This window comes from Panicum virgatum, chromosome 7N (assembly GCF_016808335.1).
Source record: "Panicum virgatum strain AP13 chromosome 7N, P.virgatum_v5, whole genome shotgun sequence".
Classification (NCBI taxonomy): Eukaryota; Viridiplantae; Streptophyta; class Magnoliopsida; order Poales; family Poaceae; genus Panicum; species Panicum virgatum.
Genome location: NC_053151.1, coordinates 33,255,162 through 33,269,926, shown reverse-complemented (window position 1 = coordinate 33,269,926; position 14,765 = coordinate 33,255,162). Strand labels below are relative to the sequence as shown.

Sequence of the window (14,765 nt, the reverse complement as noted above, 5' to 3'; positions counted from 1 at the left end):
CGCGATGCCACGACCTTCTCCTCCCTCACCGGCCGCCTCCTTCCCCTCCCTCGCCGGCGGCCTCTAGCCCTTTTCCTCCCACGTCGACGGCCGCTGCGTCTTCTCCTCCTCTCTTGCCGACGGTGGCTCCCTTCACGCGGGCGAGATGCACTGCTCCCTCCACTGTCACACTTGTAGGCCACTAGTAGAGATGGCAGCGGATCGGGTTCGGTGCGGGTATCCGCGGGTTTCGGTTTTTCGGGTTTCGGGTTTGGTATTGGTTTTTCGCCCACGGTTTTCAGGTTCGGGTTTGGGTTTGGTTTCGGGTTCGGTTTCGGGTTTTGGTTTCCACCCATGGATATCCAATGAATATCCGAAATGAATTATTTGGAATTAAAACTCATGTTTTATAATATGTTAATGATAATTTGTTTACTTAGACTATTAAATTTATTGAAAGTTGAGTCATGAAAATATTTATTATTTGTTGCCTCTTGTTTATACATGTGAATATGTGTATATTTATCCGCGGGTTTCGGGTATCCATTCGGGTTTCGGGTATCCGCGGGTTTGGTTTTGGTGATGGATTTCCACCCGAATCGGTTTCGGGTTTGAGTTCGGGTTTCGATTTCGGGTTTCGGTTTTGGGTGCACGGAGACTCCACCCGATGCAAACCCGACCCGTTGCCATTCTTAGCCACTAGAAGCCACATCCGTCTTGAGGTAGAATCTTTCCTGACAGGTGGGGTCTATATGAAAGTGACCTGATGAAAGGTGGGTCGAGCTGGACTAATACCTTGCACGTTAGTCCTGTGGAGGTGGAGGAGCTAGGCTATTGGCTTGTGCAGTGGGTTGACTTGTATATCTGATGGACTTAAGTCATACAATAGCCAAACATTTTTGATGGAGTGGAGTTAGGAAATGGAGTAAAGTTCGTCGGAGAAGCAGCAGGGCGCTACGCTGGTCCCCCGGCGACGTGACGCGGCCAGCACTAGCGGAGTCCAGATCAAAAAGCTGGTGCGGCGCGGCGTCATACTCCAGCACCCCACGCCTCCCTCGCGCTCGTTGCTTCGCTTTTCGACCACCGAACGCTAGCCGCAGTCCGACCTAGGCGGCGGCGGCAGCAGCAGCAGGGCGCTCCCCGGCTCCGGTCCATCTATCGCGTTGTCATGGCCGCGCAACCGACGATCCCGCGCCGCGGCCTCTTCGTCGGCGGGGGCTGGAGGGAGCCGTCGCTCGGGCGCCGCCTCCCCGTCGTCAACCCGGCCACCGAGGCCACCATCGGTTCGTCCGCCCCCGCCCCCCCCCCCCCCCCCCGACCGCTTCGACAACATACCCGCTAGTGCGGTACTGAACTCGCCCTTGTTTTGTTTTGTGTGTGTGTGTGTGGTGATCGGCGAAGGCGACATCCCGGCGGCCACGGCGGAGGACGTGGAGATCGCGGTCGCGGCGGCGCGGGACGCGTTCTCGCGCGACGGCGGGAGGCACTGGTCGCACGCCCCTGGGGCCGTGCGGGCCAAGTTCCTCAGGGCGATCGCTGCCAAGGTGCGAATTATGTGTCCCCTCGGAATCTGCAGTAGCTGGTTGATTTCAAGTTTGTTGGTGCCTTGAACATCTCGTTGCTGTGTAAACGGAGTTAATTTTAGGGTGATACCCGTGATAGATGGCTTCTGGAGAACAAAAAATGACCCGTGATCGAGATGGATCTCTGCTGAACAATTGTCAGATGACTATGGCTCTTTTGTTTGGCCAGTCAACTGGCATCATTTTACTAACGTTGATTAGTTTGATTGTTGTGTATGAACTTCTGCTAATCTTCTGTATTTTTGGGGCATAGAGTTTTTAGTTTTGAGGTAATAGAAGGATGGCAACAGTGCAGGCTCCAAGCAAAGATAACCTTGTTCCTGCTATGCCGTGGCACTGACATTGGCACTTGTCTCTCAACATCACATAGCAAATCTTGTAACGTAGGCATTCTTAAGCAGTTCAGCTATTAGCCACCGGCATTGGATGCTACTGTTGTCATTTAAGATTAATCCGTGTCTGAATGTGGAAGGTTTTACTAGTTTGCTGTTTGATGCATTTTAAATGGAAAATCTAATAGCTGAACCACTGTTAGTATGGGGAAAATTTCCCATTGTCATCCATCTGTTAACTGTTAACTCACAGTAAATTTCTTTAAATGTTGTTGGGTGCAGATTAAAGATAGAAAATCTGATCTGGCTTTGCTGGAGACACTTGATTCTGGGAAGCCTCTGGATGAAACAGATGCGGATATGGTAACTTCAATTATTTGCATTCTGATCTTCAGTGTGCCTGAAGAAACAAGATGATGCATGTTTTAATCAATGTCTTTACATTTTATATTAGGAGGATGCTGCTGTATGCTTTGAGTACTATGCTGATCTGGCAGAGTCTTTAGATGAGAAGCAACGTTCACCAATCTCTCTACCTATGGAGAATTTCAAGTCCCATATACTCAAAGAACCCATTGGGGTTGTTGGACTGATCACTCCCTGGTATGACATCTGCTTTATTTCAACATGTTCTTCAAACACTTAATTGCATGTTGATCCATGAGTGTATGTGGATTCCATTGTGTATCAAATATTTTGATATTTTCATTAATCCTTTTCTTCTAAAAATCAAGTCTTTTGTGGTACCAGAATGAATATTTGTTGTGTATCTTTACATGTCAATGGTTTGATAAATAAGAAGCAAGTGGACATTCCGAAGTCCTATAAGAGGTTATCCTTTATGTTTTTATATGAGTAGCTGAATAATTGGTAATGTATTTGACAACCAAGATAATTTTGCATCGGGTTCCTTTTGTATCTCGTAGTTTAATTTCTTCGAATCTACTGGTACAAGCTGCAACCAGTTATAAATGAAATTGGTTCTGTTTTTCTCAACGAACAAATAGGTTCTGTTTGATCTTTTCTTCTTCTCAAAGTATAGCATGCCAAGACCATTTAGAAATGCGTTTTTCTTCTCCAAGTCCTTTGTGGCCATATTTCAACTTTTTAGTCGTTATTTTCATTTTCAATTGTTGAGCCCTTCAAAAAATTAGGGATATTTTGAGTGCATTTACCCCATGAACCTTGACGTGCATCCTATTCTTACAATACAACATAGTAGTTAATAAAGTGTAGCTGTTTCTGCTGGTGTTTTTGTGTAATTATTTTCAGATGACCATTCTGATTAATTTTGTGTTTTCCATGTATAAATGAAGGAACTATCCTCTGTTGATGGCTACTTGGAAGGTCGCACCTTCCTTGGCTGCTGGGTGCACAGCTGTGTTAAAGCCATCGGAGTTGGCTTCTCTGTAAGACTTGATACCTTTGAAGTCACTTAATAATACAATTGCTATATCCTAGGACTAAAATCTGGTCTAAATTCAGGACTTGCTTAGAGCTTGGTGCAATATGCATAGAGGTAGGCCTACCTCCAGGTGTGTTGAACATAATTACGGGTCTGGGCCCTGAAGCTGGCGGTCCATTATCTTCACATCCCCATGTGGATAAGGTCAAACCTCTTTCTCAATGAGTATACTCATATGCTGATGGACATCGCATTGTCTGACATGATTATCATCAGTCTGAAGTTCTCAAATTTTGTTGGCTCTGTTTTGTAGGTTGCTTTTACCGGAAGTACAGAGACTGGTAAGAGAATAATGACTGCTGCTGCTCAAATGGTTAAGGTCTGTTCTCTATGTGTTTAGTTGCTTATCCTTTGTCGGTAAATTTCCACACCCTAAATAAATTCCATCAGCTTGTGATCGTTATGCTTCTGTTGATGAAAAAAACCCTATAAATCATGCTTTCTGTATACCATATAATACTTATTCCATTGTTTATTTCTTCTTCAACAGCCTGTTTCGTTAGAACTTGGAGGCAAAAGTCCTCTTATTGTCTTTGATGACGTTGACATTGACAAAGGTCTCTTCCTCCCTCATGTTGCATTATGCCCCTAATTTTATGGCAAATTCTGTTATATGTACTAAGGTCTCACTGAATTCAAATCAGCTGTTGAATGGGCCATGTTTGGGATCTTTGCGAATGCTGGACAAGTCTGCAGTGCTACTTCTCGTCTACTTCTGCATGTATGTAGTTCTTCTAGCTGTTTAGACTAGCTGTTTAAACAGCACGTAATAATATTTCTAACACATGACATGAGAAAATTCACAGGAGAAAATAGCAAAGCAATTCTTGGATAGATTGGTCGCATGGGCAAAGAATATCAAAGTCTCCGACCCACTGGAGGAAGGCTGCAGGCTGGGGTCTGTTGTCAGTGAAGGGCAGGTAATGCTTAGGAAGTACATCACGCTTGTTGATGTTTTGTTGCAAATAGTACCTTTTATGAATCTGTAAACACTGCAATGGAGAGATTATTATGTCCAAATCAAATAACTGTTCAAAATCATGACAACAGTGATGATCTCTTGCACAAGAAACTCTTAATAGTTTTACTTCTTTGCACATTACCATGCCAAAAAATATAATTCTATGCAGTTATGTTTCAATATGAACTTAGAATAGTCTGAACTCTGGTGTCTGGACTCTACTTGCATGTGGCATTCACAACTCTGCGTGTCTTAAAACTGAAGAAGTGCACTGTTGTGTAATACAGCAATCTTATTTATACAACTGAAGAGCTCTGTTTCATATTCCAGTATGAAAAGATAAAGAAGTTCATCTCAACGGCAAGAAGCGAAGGAGCCACAATTTTATATGGTGGTGCCCGACCACAGGTAAGCATCCTTAGTTAGATTATCCCTTTTTGTCTCCATGGCTATAGATCCTACCTACATTAATCAACTTTCAGCACCTCGGAAGAGGGTTCTTTATTGAACCTACAATTATAACAGATGTTAGTACATCAATGCAAATTTGGCGAGAGGAAGTCTTTGGACCAGTCGTCTGTGTCAAAGAGTTTAGGACAGAGAGTGAAGCTGTGGAACTTGCAAATGATACTCAGTGAGTCACTATTGCATGATTTTGCATATGAAAAAAGATAACCTCTAATGCCTATATTGTTTATTCGCCTTCTCTACCAATTCTTTTCAGCTATGGTTTAGCTGGTGCAGTGATCTCTAATGATGAAGAGAGGTGTGAGCGCATTTCGAAGGTAACGTAGTACGACATGAACATTGATTTCACCTCCTTATTAGTTGCAAGGATGTTAGAATTATCATGAAATGGAAGGATTTCATCCCGTAACACATGTAAACCTGTCACCTGCAGGCCCTTCATTCTGGTATTGTTTGGATAAATTGCTCTCAACCAACCTTTGTCCAAGCTCCATGGGGAGGGAATAAGCGGAGTGGTTTTGGTCGTGAGCTCGGACAATGGTGAGTGCCAAATGCACCTTGCTTTAAGTAATGCATCAATATTAAAAGATCGCACAATTTGTTATCATCACTGTTAAACAAAAGGTTCTTCAATCCTTGCCCTCTGAATTGTGTTCGCTATTCCTTTCAGGGGCCTTGACAACTACCTGACCGTCAAGCAAGTCACCAAGTACTGCTCGGATGAGCCATGGGGATGGTACCAGCCTCCATCGAAGCTGTAAACAGGTTCACGCCAGGAGAATGGAGCGCATCATTCACGGAAGAGGCAACATCAATCCTGCGCGTGGACAGAACTTATGTACAATACGGTGCTCTTTGAATAAAAAGCCCTTACGACAAAGCGGCTTGTACTTGTGCTGTTAACGAATCCAGGACAGTGTACTTTATCATGGGCTGTTCAGTTTGCACTCTGCAGACTAGCCAAGATCGAAGTAAACAAAGATATTTGGTTAATCTTGAGACTACTGGTGTTTTTACACTTAATTACTACATGTGCGAGAAATTTTAGAATTTAACACTTAATTTGGTTAATCTTGAGACTACGGAATTTGGCACCCAATTCGCAAACCTTTCAGAATTCGACACCGTGCGAATTCTTTGAGTTTGGGTGTTTCTCATCCCTTTTCTCTAATTTCTCTCTTTTTCCTTTTCTTTTTAATCAACCAGGCCATATGAAGAGACGATAATGCCCCTACCTGATGGGTTCCTGTTTTCCCTTTTTAACACAAAGCGAGTTAAAATTTCGAGCTGACTTTGCATTCACCGCTATTTCCTTTGAATCCCTGTACGACTCGTTTCTGAATTCTGATGAACAGCAGTGCTCTAAAATCTAGCCCGCCCGATGTGACCTTTTCGAACGAGCAATTAGATGCCGCCGCCTCAAACCGCGACCCCTCTGGCCATCCTCTCCCGCTTCCTCTCGTCGCCCTCGCCCCCGACGCTGCCCGAGCTCCTCCGCGTCCACGCGCTCGCCGTCACCTCGGGCCTCTCCCCGCGCCCCGACATCGCCGCCAAGCTCGTCTCCGCCTACTCCTCCGCGGGGCGGCCCGGGCTCGCCGCGCTCGCCTTCTCGGCCTCCCCATGCCCCGACGCGTTCCTCTGGAACTCCCTCATCCGCGCCCACCACTGCGCCTCCGATTTCGCGGCCGCGCTCGCCGCGCACCGCCGTATGCTCGCGTCGGGCACGCGGCCCTCCCGCTTCACCGCGCCGCTCGCCGCCTCAGCCGCTGCCGAGTTGAGCGCGCTCGGCGTCGGCGCCTCCGTGCACGCCTACTGCGTCAGGTGCGGCCTCCTCGTCGGCGATGGCGGCTCCGTCGCCGTCGCGTCGTCGCTGGTGTACATGTATGCCAGGTGCGGCGTCGTCAGGGACGGGGTGAAGGTGTTCGAGGAAATGCCCGAGAGGGACGTGGTCGCGTGGACTGCGGTGGTATCTGGGTGCGTGCGGAATGGGCAGTGCGCGGAGGGTTTGCGCTATCTGGTGGAGATGATCAGGCTTGCAGACAACAGCGGAACGAGGCCAAACTCACGGACGATGGAGAGTGGCTTAGAGGCGTGTGGGGTGCTAGGTGAGCTGAACTCCGGTCAATGCTTGCATGGCTATGCAGTGAAGATCGGGGTTGGCAATTCCCCGTTGGTGGCTTCTGCACTTTTCTCAATGTACTCGAAGTGTCACAACACCGAGGGTGCGTCTGTTTTGTTCCCGGAGTTACCAGAGAAAGATGTGGTTTCCTGGACTAACTTGATTGGAGCTTACTGTCGGAGAGGGTTTATTAGGGAGGCCATTGAGTTGTTTCAGGAGATGGAGGAGTCCGATCTGCAGCCAGATGAGGTTCTCATTAGTTGTGTCCTTGCAGGGTTGGGTAACAGTGGAAATGTGCATGGAGGGAAGGCATTTCATGCGCTTATAACAAAGAGAAACTTTGAAGATAGTGTATTGACAGGAAATGCTTTGATATCAATGTATGGAAAATTTGAATTGGTGGACGTTGCAGGCAGAGTTTTTAGATCGTCGCATCAACAAAATGCGGACTCATGGAATTTGATGATTGTAGGATACTGCAAAGCTGGATGTGATGTCAAATGCTTGGAGCTGTACTGTGAGCTGCAGTTCAGAGACAAGGATGAATTCCTGTGCGATGCCAATAGCTTGGTTTCTGCTATCTCGTGTTGCTCACGGCTAGAAGAACTAAGACTAGGTCAATCTGCACACTGTTATTCAATCAAGCACTTGCTTGATGATAATTTGTCAGTTGCAAATGTTTTAATTGGCATGTATGGAAGGTGTGGAAAATTTGATCATGCCTGCAAAATATTTGCCCTGACCAAACTGAAGGGGGATGTTGTCACGTGGAATGCATTGATTTCCAGCTATGCTTATCTGGGGCATTCAAATTCTGCATTGTCACTGTATGATCAAATGCTTACTGAAGGTTTGAAACCCAACTCAGCAACCTTGACCACTGTCATTTCAGCTTGTGCAAACCTGGTTACATTGGAACGCGCAGAGCATATACATTCTTATGTGAAAGATATGGGGTGGGAATCTGATGTATCAATCAGTACGGCCCTTGTTGACATGTATGCTAAATGTGGGCAACTTGGAATTGCAAGAAGGATTTTTTATTCTATGCTTCAACGCGATGTTGTTTCTTGGAATGTGATGATATCAGGGTATGGGATGCATGGGGAAGCAAAACGAGCATTAGAATTATTTGATGAGATGGTGAGTGGAAGTGTCAAGCCTAATGGTGTCACCTTTCTTGCCATTTTATCTGCTTGCTGCCATTCAGGGCTTGTTGAGGAGGGCAGGAAGCTGTTCACTAGAATGGCAAAATACTCACTTGAGCCTAACCTGAAGCATTATGCCTGTATGGTGGATCTCTTAGGGAAATCTGGACATCTCCAAGAAGCAGAAGATATGGTTTTGGCCATGCCAGCAGAACCTGATGGTGGGGTATGGGGAACTTTGCTTACTGCCTGCAAAGTTCACAACAACTTTGAGATGGGGTTAAGGATTGCAAAAAAGGCGTTTGCTTCTGACCCAGAAAATGATGGATATTACATTTTAATGTCTAATTCTTATGGCAGTGTTCAAAAATGGGATGAGATAGAGAAACTAAGAAAGATGATGAAGAATCATGGAGTGGAAAAAGGTGTAGGTTGGAGTGCAGTTGATAATCGTGGGTGACTTCAATTGTAGATATGTTCTTTCATCACCCATAATTACTTTTTCTAAATTTTTTTTTCCAAAAAGATAGTGGCCTTATAGACTGATTGATGAAAGCATCGGCTCATTGACATTAGTTTAGGTAAAAACGTGGAAGATTTGTGCGTGTGGATGATTTGAATGGTACAGAAGCGATTGGAGTTGAAATTACTACACGTGTTGGAAGTAATGTGTATAAATGGTTACATCGTAAAAGTTAAGGCCATAAAAATATTGACTGTGCTTCTTTTGGAGAATACACAAATTGATCCAATGTGCTATCTGTATCATAGAAGTGGGAAGTAGGAACTGTTCCCATAAAGGTGCATAAATAGATCTGTGCACCAGGCTGGCTGTAGCATGGTAGATACAGATTGTTGGCAGTAGATTTCTGTATGATGAGACTGAAGCAGCACCACTAGTAGATATTATTTGACCATGATCATGGTGTCAGTGCCACTATTACATTTTTCTATAAAAAGTACTGAGCTAGTATCATGTCACTGCAATTTTGCCATGACCATGGTGTTAGTGTCACTATTGCAGTTTTCTGAAAGAAGTACTGATCTTGTATTATGCTGATGCAATTGTTGGTTGTGAAAGAATTGACATATCTGAAATGTACCCGGCTGCTTATAACATGGTAACTCATTCTCCCAGTTGATCTGTTTTTATTTAGCTTTTTTTTCTTCCTGTTTTTAGAATTTTTTTTCACTATGTACTATGGGGTTGTTGTGGTGGAGTGAAAAGTGAAAACTTCTCCAGGTTAGCCGCAAATGCAACTTCCCTCTGTTACTTTTCTCGTGTTACACATTGTTCGTTATGGCTGCATCTAGTTTTCTATTTACTTTTCTCCTTGTGATACATTGTCTGGTGTGGCTGCCGTTTCTTTCAACTGCTAATGAAACATTCGCTCTGTTCGTTTGGCTTGGCAGCCAACCAGCCAGCAGTATTGTTCTCTCATACTAAATCAGCACCAGCCACCAGCTACCAGCCAGTCAGCAGTACTGTTTTCTCATAACAAATCAGCACCAGCTACAGCCGAGTGAACACAGCGAATGTCTTTGCATGGTCAGTTAAATGATTACTTGCATGGTCCTCGCAAGTCTTGACAAAGCACAAAGGAGCTCATGCCGTGGCTGCATGTAAGAGCCAGGTGACACAAAAGTGCCCACGGAAAATATCACAACCTTGCCTGGTTGCTTAAGCATTCGTTTTTCGTCGGCAGGCGCGTGTGGCCAAGCCTTCTAGCGATCATGACGATCAGCTTACATGATTACATCGTGCTTGATTGGTCCCCGGTTGCTGCAGGTTTGGTTCTTCATCACTGGATAGTTGATTCTGTTCTTCATACTGACCTGTTATTCTATCTTGATTTGTAGGAGGGCAGAAACTTCCTGCAGGTACGAATCAGAATAATGAGGTAGGGTCGGAAAATGGTACCCAGTGCCACGTTGAAGCAGAGCTAAGCCGTGGTAGCGCTGACTGGAGCAAAAAGCCGGCAGCAGCATATGCAGTTGCTACATGGCATGACCTTTTTGTGTCACGTTGCTCATAAAATTCTTAGGGTCCATGTCTTCGGAGCACTAATTGTTCTGTAAATGATGCTGAGCAAGCCGGTGCCACACAGTGACACAGGGAGATGTAAACTGAAAACCTCTGACCAACTTGTCACTTCTTTTGTAGTTTTGTTGCCTGTTGACGACATATGGCTGAGCACGGCTGCGCTATCGTGCGGGCCTGAACGAATAAATGAAACCTGATGCCTCATAAATCCTGTCTCGACATTCAAATATTTTTCAAATCTTTGGTACTCCTACTTCCTTTTCTTCCACCTGGGAATTCTTGCCGACTATTTATAGTTCAAAATCCAAACAAACTCTTCCTCAAAAAAAAAATCCAAACAAACTCTGTTGTGGCTCAATCACGTGAGGAGCACGAACAGAACCTTCTAGCAGCTTCTCCTCACTTTCCTTCCTCCCCCGTTCGGGGCCGAGTCGTCGCAAAATCCTCAGCGCCGGCCATCCACCAACCGATGGACGGACGCAACGGCCCGCGACGTCGCAATCGCGCCGCACGATACCGCGCCTGTGATGAACTGCTAAAGAAAACAAAAACGCCGTTACGACCAGGAGAGTCCGGTTCACCCGGGCCAAAGAAAAGATCTTCACGAAAACGCCCCCGGGGCGAACGCGGCACCAAACCGGGCCAGCCGGCCAAATCCCCACCCCGCGCGGATCGGACGGCCCTGATCCCACGGCCCACGCAACCCCGAAACCGCCGCCCCGCCGCGGAGGGGGGCAGTCTCGTCATTTTGGCCCCGCCGTGGTGGATCAATAAACGCGAACCGAAAAGCCCAGGAGATTTCGCTTCTCTTTCCTCTCCGCCCCCCCTCTCTCTTTCATTAACTCCGCGCCCCACCGCCCCGTCTTATCTATCCATCCATCCGCCCCGAGTCTGTCCTCGCCTTCCCTCTCTCTCGCCGCTCGCCCGCCGCATCGCTTTTTAGGGTTTTCTCCGCCTCCTCGATCGCTCCCCACGCGCGCTCGTCGACGAGGCCGGCAGGTCCGCTCCGCCCCCCAGCCCACGTACCGCCCCCGGCGAGATGGGACACAGCGACGCCGCATCGCCCGCATCGGCGGCCGCCGCTCGCGACGCGAAGAAGAAGAGGGTAAGGGCGGGTCTTATCCGTTTGTCTGCGGGGGTGGGGTGATCCCCGTGATTCGATTCGGGTCCGGGAGGTTCCGGGTTGGGCTGGATTTGATTGCGCCGCGTGCTGATCTGATCTGAGTTCCTGTTTTTTCGGGTGCGCCTCGCAGGGGAACCGGACGGCGGCGAAGCTGAAGCAGAGCAAGCTCGAGACGCGCCGCGAGCAGTGGCTGTCCGGGCAAGGTCTGATCTCGTGCATGTTCTGTTCTGATGCTTTTAATCCGCAGTTTGTGATTTGGGGGATTTCTTGTTGGGGGGATTCGGCAGTGGTGTGCATGCGAGAGTTAAGATGTCCCTGCGCTGGATCAAGGCTTTATCCAACCCCTTTTGATCTCTCCTGAGTTCGGACGATGGATACATTGTCCGGGAAATTTTTATAAGGGCTGCCGTAGAATGCAATATCTCGTTTATTTGGGGTGATCTAGTTGGACGTGTAGTGTTTTCATTGATGGTTTGTTAAAAATCTGACCCCGTTTTTTGTGCTTTGGATTGGTCCAGGCAAGGATGGGAAAGAGACCAAGGTTGCGGCTTCGCCAACAGGAGCAGGATCAAATGCTGGCTCACCCATCCTCGCTTCCCCGCACCCTCCACTCCCACGTCGTCGTGCGGACACGAGGTCTAGGGGAAGTGATCCGGATGACAGGGAGGAGGCTGGCACTGCTGGACTAGAGGTAGGCAGCAGCGATCTTGACTCCCCCATGCACAGCCCTGCCTCCGAAAAGTCCCATGGCGATGGTGGCGCTCGGAGGAAAGTGTTCTCCGGCAATGGTGGTGGCCCCAGCCTCAGTAGTGGCAGCAGTGTGTGGTCCAGCTCGAGGAGTGTGAGTGATGCTGAGGAGGATGCAGGCTGCCCTGAGGATGAGAGTGAAGTCTTGGATGATTGGGAAGCGGCTGCTGATGCACTCTATGATGATGACAGTCAGTGCCACCAGAGTTCAGTTCCGACTACACCCCCACCAGCTCCTACCAATGCAGCACCTGCCAATGTAGCAAGACCAGAACCAATCCGGAGCAAGACAAGGGCTTGGGCACCTGATGATATATTTCGTCCACAGAGCTTACCCAGTATCTCCAAGCAGGCCAGCTTCCCGGCGAGCATTGGTAACTGCTGGGCAGGGATGGGGATGGGTGCTGCGCAGCAGGGTATTCTCTCATTGCCACTGTCGTGCCCGATATGCTACGAAGATCTTGACCCAACAGACTCTAGCTTCCTCCCCTGCCCTTGTGGGTTTCACCTGTGCCTCTTCTGCCACAAGAGGATCCTTGAGGCAGATGGGCGCTGCCCAGGTTGCAGGAAGCAATACAACACCGCGTCTGCAGCAGAAGGTGGTGGCGGCCCAAAAGCAACAACAGTTGGGACTGGACGAGAGATGGCAAATATAGCACCAGTGCGACTATCCCGTTCTTGTAGCATGGGTCCAACATACTAGACTTCCAGGGTTATACTAGTTCTATGTTGTAGCTCAACTCATTGCATGTTACTGTTGGATATGCTAGTTTTTTGCGTATCGTCTGCTTTTGGTATAAAGAAATGTGAATATTGGAATAGGTGCTGAATCCATATAGACTTGTCCAGAAACTATGTTTTTTAGATTGTTCCCATTGCATGTGTTGCTGGAGAACTGTTTGTTGCTTACAGTTTGTGAGATAATATATATGCTATATAAGGTGACTGTTGTGTCCTTACCTACGAGGAGATGAGCAGTAACTGTTGTTTGTTCAATAACTTCAATGTGTGAACATGAAGTTTAGCTGTTGGCAATCTTGTTACCTGTTATGGATCTATATATTCATTTTCTTTGTAGGTTTGATCTGTGAGTGTAGCTCCCAGCACTCCATAGAATTTGTCTTTGTTCGGTTTCTGTCTGCTTTTCCTGTGGGCATTTGAGCATCTAGCATTTAAGTTGATTATCATTTGGCTAGCTTTCAGATTCTGGTTCACCATTACTTGCCAGTCTTGCCATTCTTATTATTCTGCTCTTGGCACGAAGGGACATGATCTCCATCATATTGTAAGTTGGTACATTATGTCTTCTCTTGCTCTGTTGTGCAAAATTTTATATCATATGTGCACATCTCCACTTCATAACCATGTAAATAGGTATATGTAACAATACTTTATCTTCGCTTCATAACCATGTAGGTAGGTCTGTGACCACTTACCATGAACCTAATGCCTGGCAGGGTTTTATTTCCCGACCGGTAACCGGTAACCGCCGGACTCCGGTTCCGGTTTACCGGACCGGTTTGACCGGTTACCGGTCGGAACCGGTTGAATTCAAATCCAAATTCAAATAAATTCAAAAGCTCCCGTGTAACCGGTTCCGACCGGTTTACCGGCCGGTTTGACCGGTTTACCGGTAGGTTTGACCGGTTTGAATTCAAATCCAAATTCAAAAGCTCCCGTGCAACCGGTTTACCGGCCGGTTTGACCGGTTTGATTGGTGGGCCTTAATGGGCTGGCCCATTTTTTTTCTTTTTCTTTTTTGATTTAACTTTAAATCCCCGCAAACTATACTAAATGAACGAATTTTTGAGAAAATTTGATACCATTAGATTCATCGCAACTTGAAGTATTTTTAGGAATTTTTCATTTTTTGAATTTAAATTTAAATTTTGAATTTTGGCCGGTTGGGTACCGGCCGAAACCGGAACCGGTCCGGACCGGTTTGACCGGTAACCGGTCAAACCGGACCGGTTCCCACCGGTAAGGTTAACCCTGATGCCTGGTCCCTCAAATGCTGTCCTAGTTAGCTACTATAAATTTCATGAGCTTCTATTATGCATTCACTTTTAAGCTTTCTATATGCGAGCTTGACCTGGTGTGAGGAGTCCTTCAAATTCAGCATTAAATTTTGCATTGGACATCATAAGTCTTATTGAACATCATGTATGCATTATAAATTTCTGATCCTGCTTTGACCTGTTTACGATATCTTTTGTATTCACTGACTGTCAAACCTAGTGTACCTGTATGTTCAATTATGTGGAAGCCCTAGAATTTGTTCAGGAACAATTAGTTTACAGAACTTCAAAGCTAAGTTTGGTAATGTCATGAACCCTTCGTTTTACTGGAGAAGGGAGAAGAGGTTGGAGATTAAGCGGCCTTAGCTAAGTTTGTATTGACTTGAAGTGTTTGTCTTCAAAATATAGTGAATGTGTGCCGTCTTAAAGAGTGCTCGTGTGTTGCCATAGTCTAGTTCTTTCATCACCCTGAGTGTATTTTATTTGTGGGGATTGGTTGCCCTACCTGACCATTATGATCTGGTGTTTTTTTGTGAAGGTGGTCTGAACTTGATATGTATATTGGACAGAACTAGAATGTTGAAATGGCTCTGGCTCTGCAGATTTGATTATTGACTGCTGAGAATTTCTGCTTTGTTGATTTCATGCTATTTGAGGTCCCAAGGCTGGGCACAGTTATTTGAACGTGTTTTCAGCATTACCATTGTATCAGAGTGTTGGCTTGAAAGATTGACATTGTATCAGAGATTATACTGTTCTTGATGAGTTGGCTGTACAC

At 46.4% G+C, this 14,765-nt stretch overlaps 3 protein-coding genes across 5 annotated transcripts; all 3 read left to right on the top strand.

Annotated features, from left to right (window-relative positions):
- The first annotated feature begins 706 nt into the window (after positions 1-706).
- LOC120681876 (betaine aldehyde dehydrogenase 1) lies at positions 707-5,811 on the top strand. Of its 2 annotated transcripts, none has more exons than XR_005678117.1 (15): positions 707-1,262; positions 1,381-1,523; positions 2,177-2,257; positions 2,349-2,497; positions 3,211-3,303; positions 3,380-3,503; positions 3,613-3,678; positions 3,850-3,916; positions 4,004-4,080; positions 4,166-4,279; positions 4,651-4,728; positions 4,846-4,954; positions 5,045-5,105; positions 5,222-5,328; positions 5,459-5,811. XR_005678117.1 is itself a non-coding variant. In XM_039963528.1 (15 exons), exons 1-15 carry the CDS (start codon positions 1,148-1,150, stop codon positions 5,547-5,549), a joined length of 1,518 nt encoding a protein of 505 aa, XP_039819462.1. In that variant the 5' UTR covers positions 722-1,147; the 3' UTR covers positions 5,550-5,811. The 2 variants fall into 2 exon arrangements, 1 of the variants encoding a protein (XP_039819462.1); XM_039963528.1 differs by having other exon boundaries at positions 722-1,262; positions 4,803-4,954.
- A 354-nt stretch (positions 5,812-6,165) lies between these two features.
- On the top strand, positions 6,166-10,320 carry LOC120683623 (pentatricopeptide repeat-containing protein At4g39952, mitochondrial-like). The gene is made up of 2 exons (XM_039965710.1): positions 6,166-9,844; positions 9,916-10,320. Exon 1 carries the CDS (start codon positions 6,197-6,199, stop codon positions 8,513-8,515), a length of 2,319 nt encoding a protein of 772 aa, XP_039821644.1. The 5' UTR covers positions 6,166-6,196; the 3' UTR covers positions 8,516-9,844; positions 9,916-10,320.
- A 605-nt stretch (positions 10,321-10,925) lies between these two features.
- Positions 10,926-12,932, top strand: LOC120682254. Of its 2 annotated transcripts, XM_039964079.1 has the most exons (4): positions 10,928-11,067; positions 11,110-11,204; positions 11,353-11,425; positions 11,741-12,932. In XM_039964079.1, the coding sequence occupies exons 2-4, from the start codon at positions 11,139-11,141 to the stop codon at positions 12,670-12,672; spliced, it is 1,071 nt and encodes a 356-aa protein (XP_039820013.1). In that variant the 5' UTR covers positions 10,928-11,067; positions 11,110-11,138; the 3' UTR covers positions 12,673-12,932. The 2 variants fall into 2 exon arrangements, with proteins under 2 accessions (XP_039820012.1, XP_039820013.1); XM_039964078.1 differs by having other exon boundaries at positions 10,926-11,204.
- The last annotated feature ends 1,833 nt before the right edge of the window (positions 12,933-14,765 follow it).

Excerpts from the sequence above, each read along its gene's own strand:
- LOC120681876 (XM_039963528.1), top strand. The coding sequence starts at position 1,148 with ATGGCCGCGCAACCGACGATCCCGCGCCGCGGCCTCTTCGTCGGCGGG. Across the intron at positions 2,258-2,348 it reads ATGAAACAGATGCGGATATG|GAGGATGCTGCTGTATGCTT; the intron begins GTAACTTCAATT and ends ATTTTATATTAG. Across the intron at positions 4,729-4,802 it reads ATGGTGGTGCCCGACCACAG|CACCTCGGAAGAGGGTTCTT; the intron begins GTAAGCATCCTT and ends ATCAACTTTCAG.
- LOC120683623 (XM_039965710.1), top strand. The coding sequence starts at position 6,197 with ATGCCGCCGCCTCAAACCGCGACCCCTCTGGCCATCCTCTCCCGCTTC.
- LOC120682254 (XM_039964078.1), top strand. The coding sequence starts at position 11,139 with ATGGGACACAGCGACGCCGCATCGCCCGCATCGGCGGCCGCCGCTCGC. Across the intron at positions 11,205-11,352 it reads GCGACGCGAAGAAGAAGAGG|GGGAACCGGACGGCGGCGAA; the intron begins GTAAGGGCGGGT and ends TGCGCCTCGCAG. Across the intron at positions 11,426-11,740 it reads GCAGTGGCTGTCCGGGCAAG|GCAAGGATGGGAAAGAGACC; the intron begins GTCTGATCTCGT and ends GGATTGGTCCAG.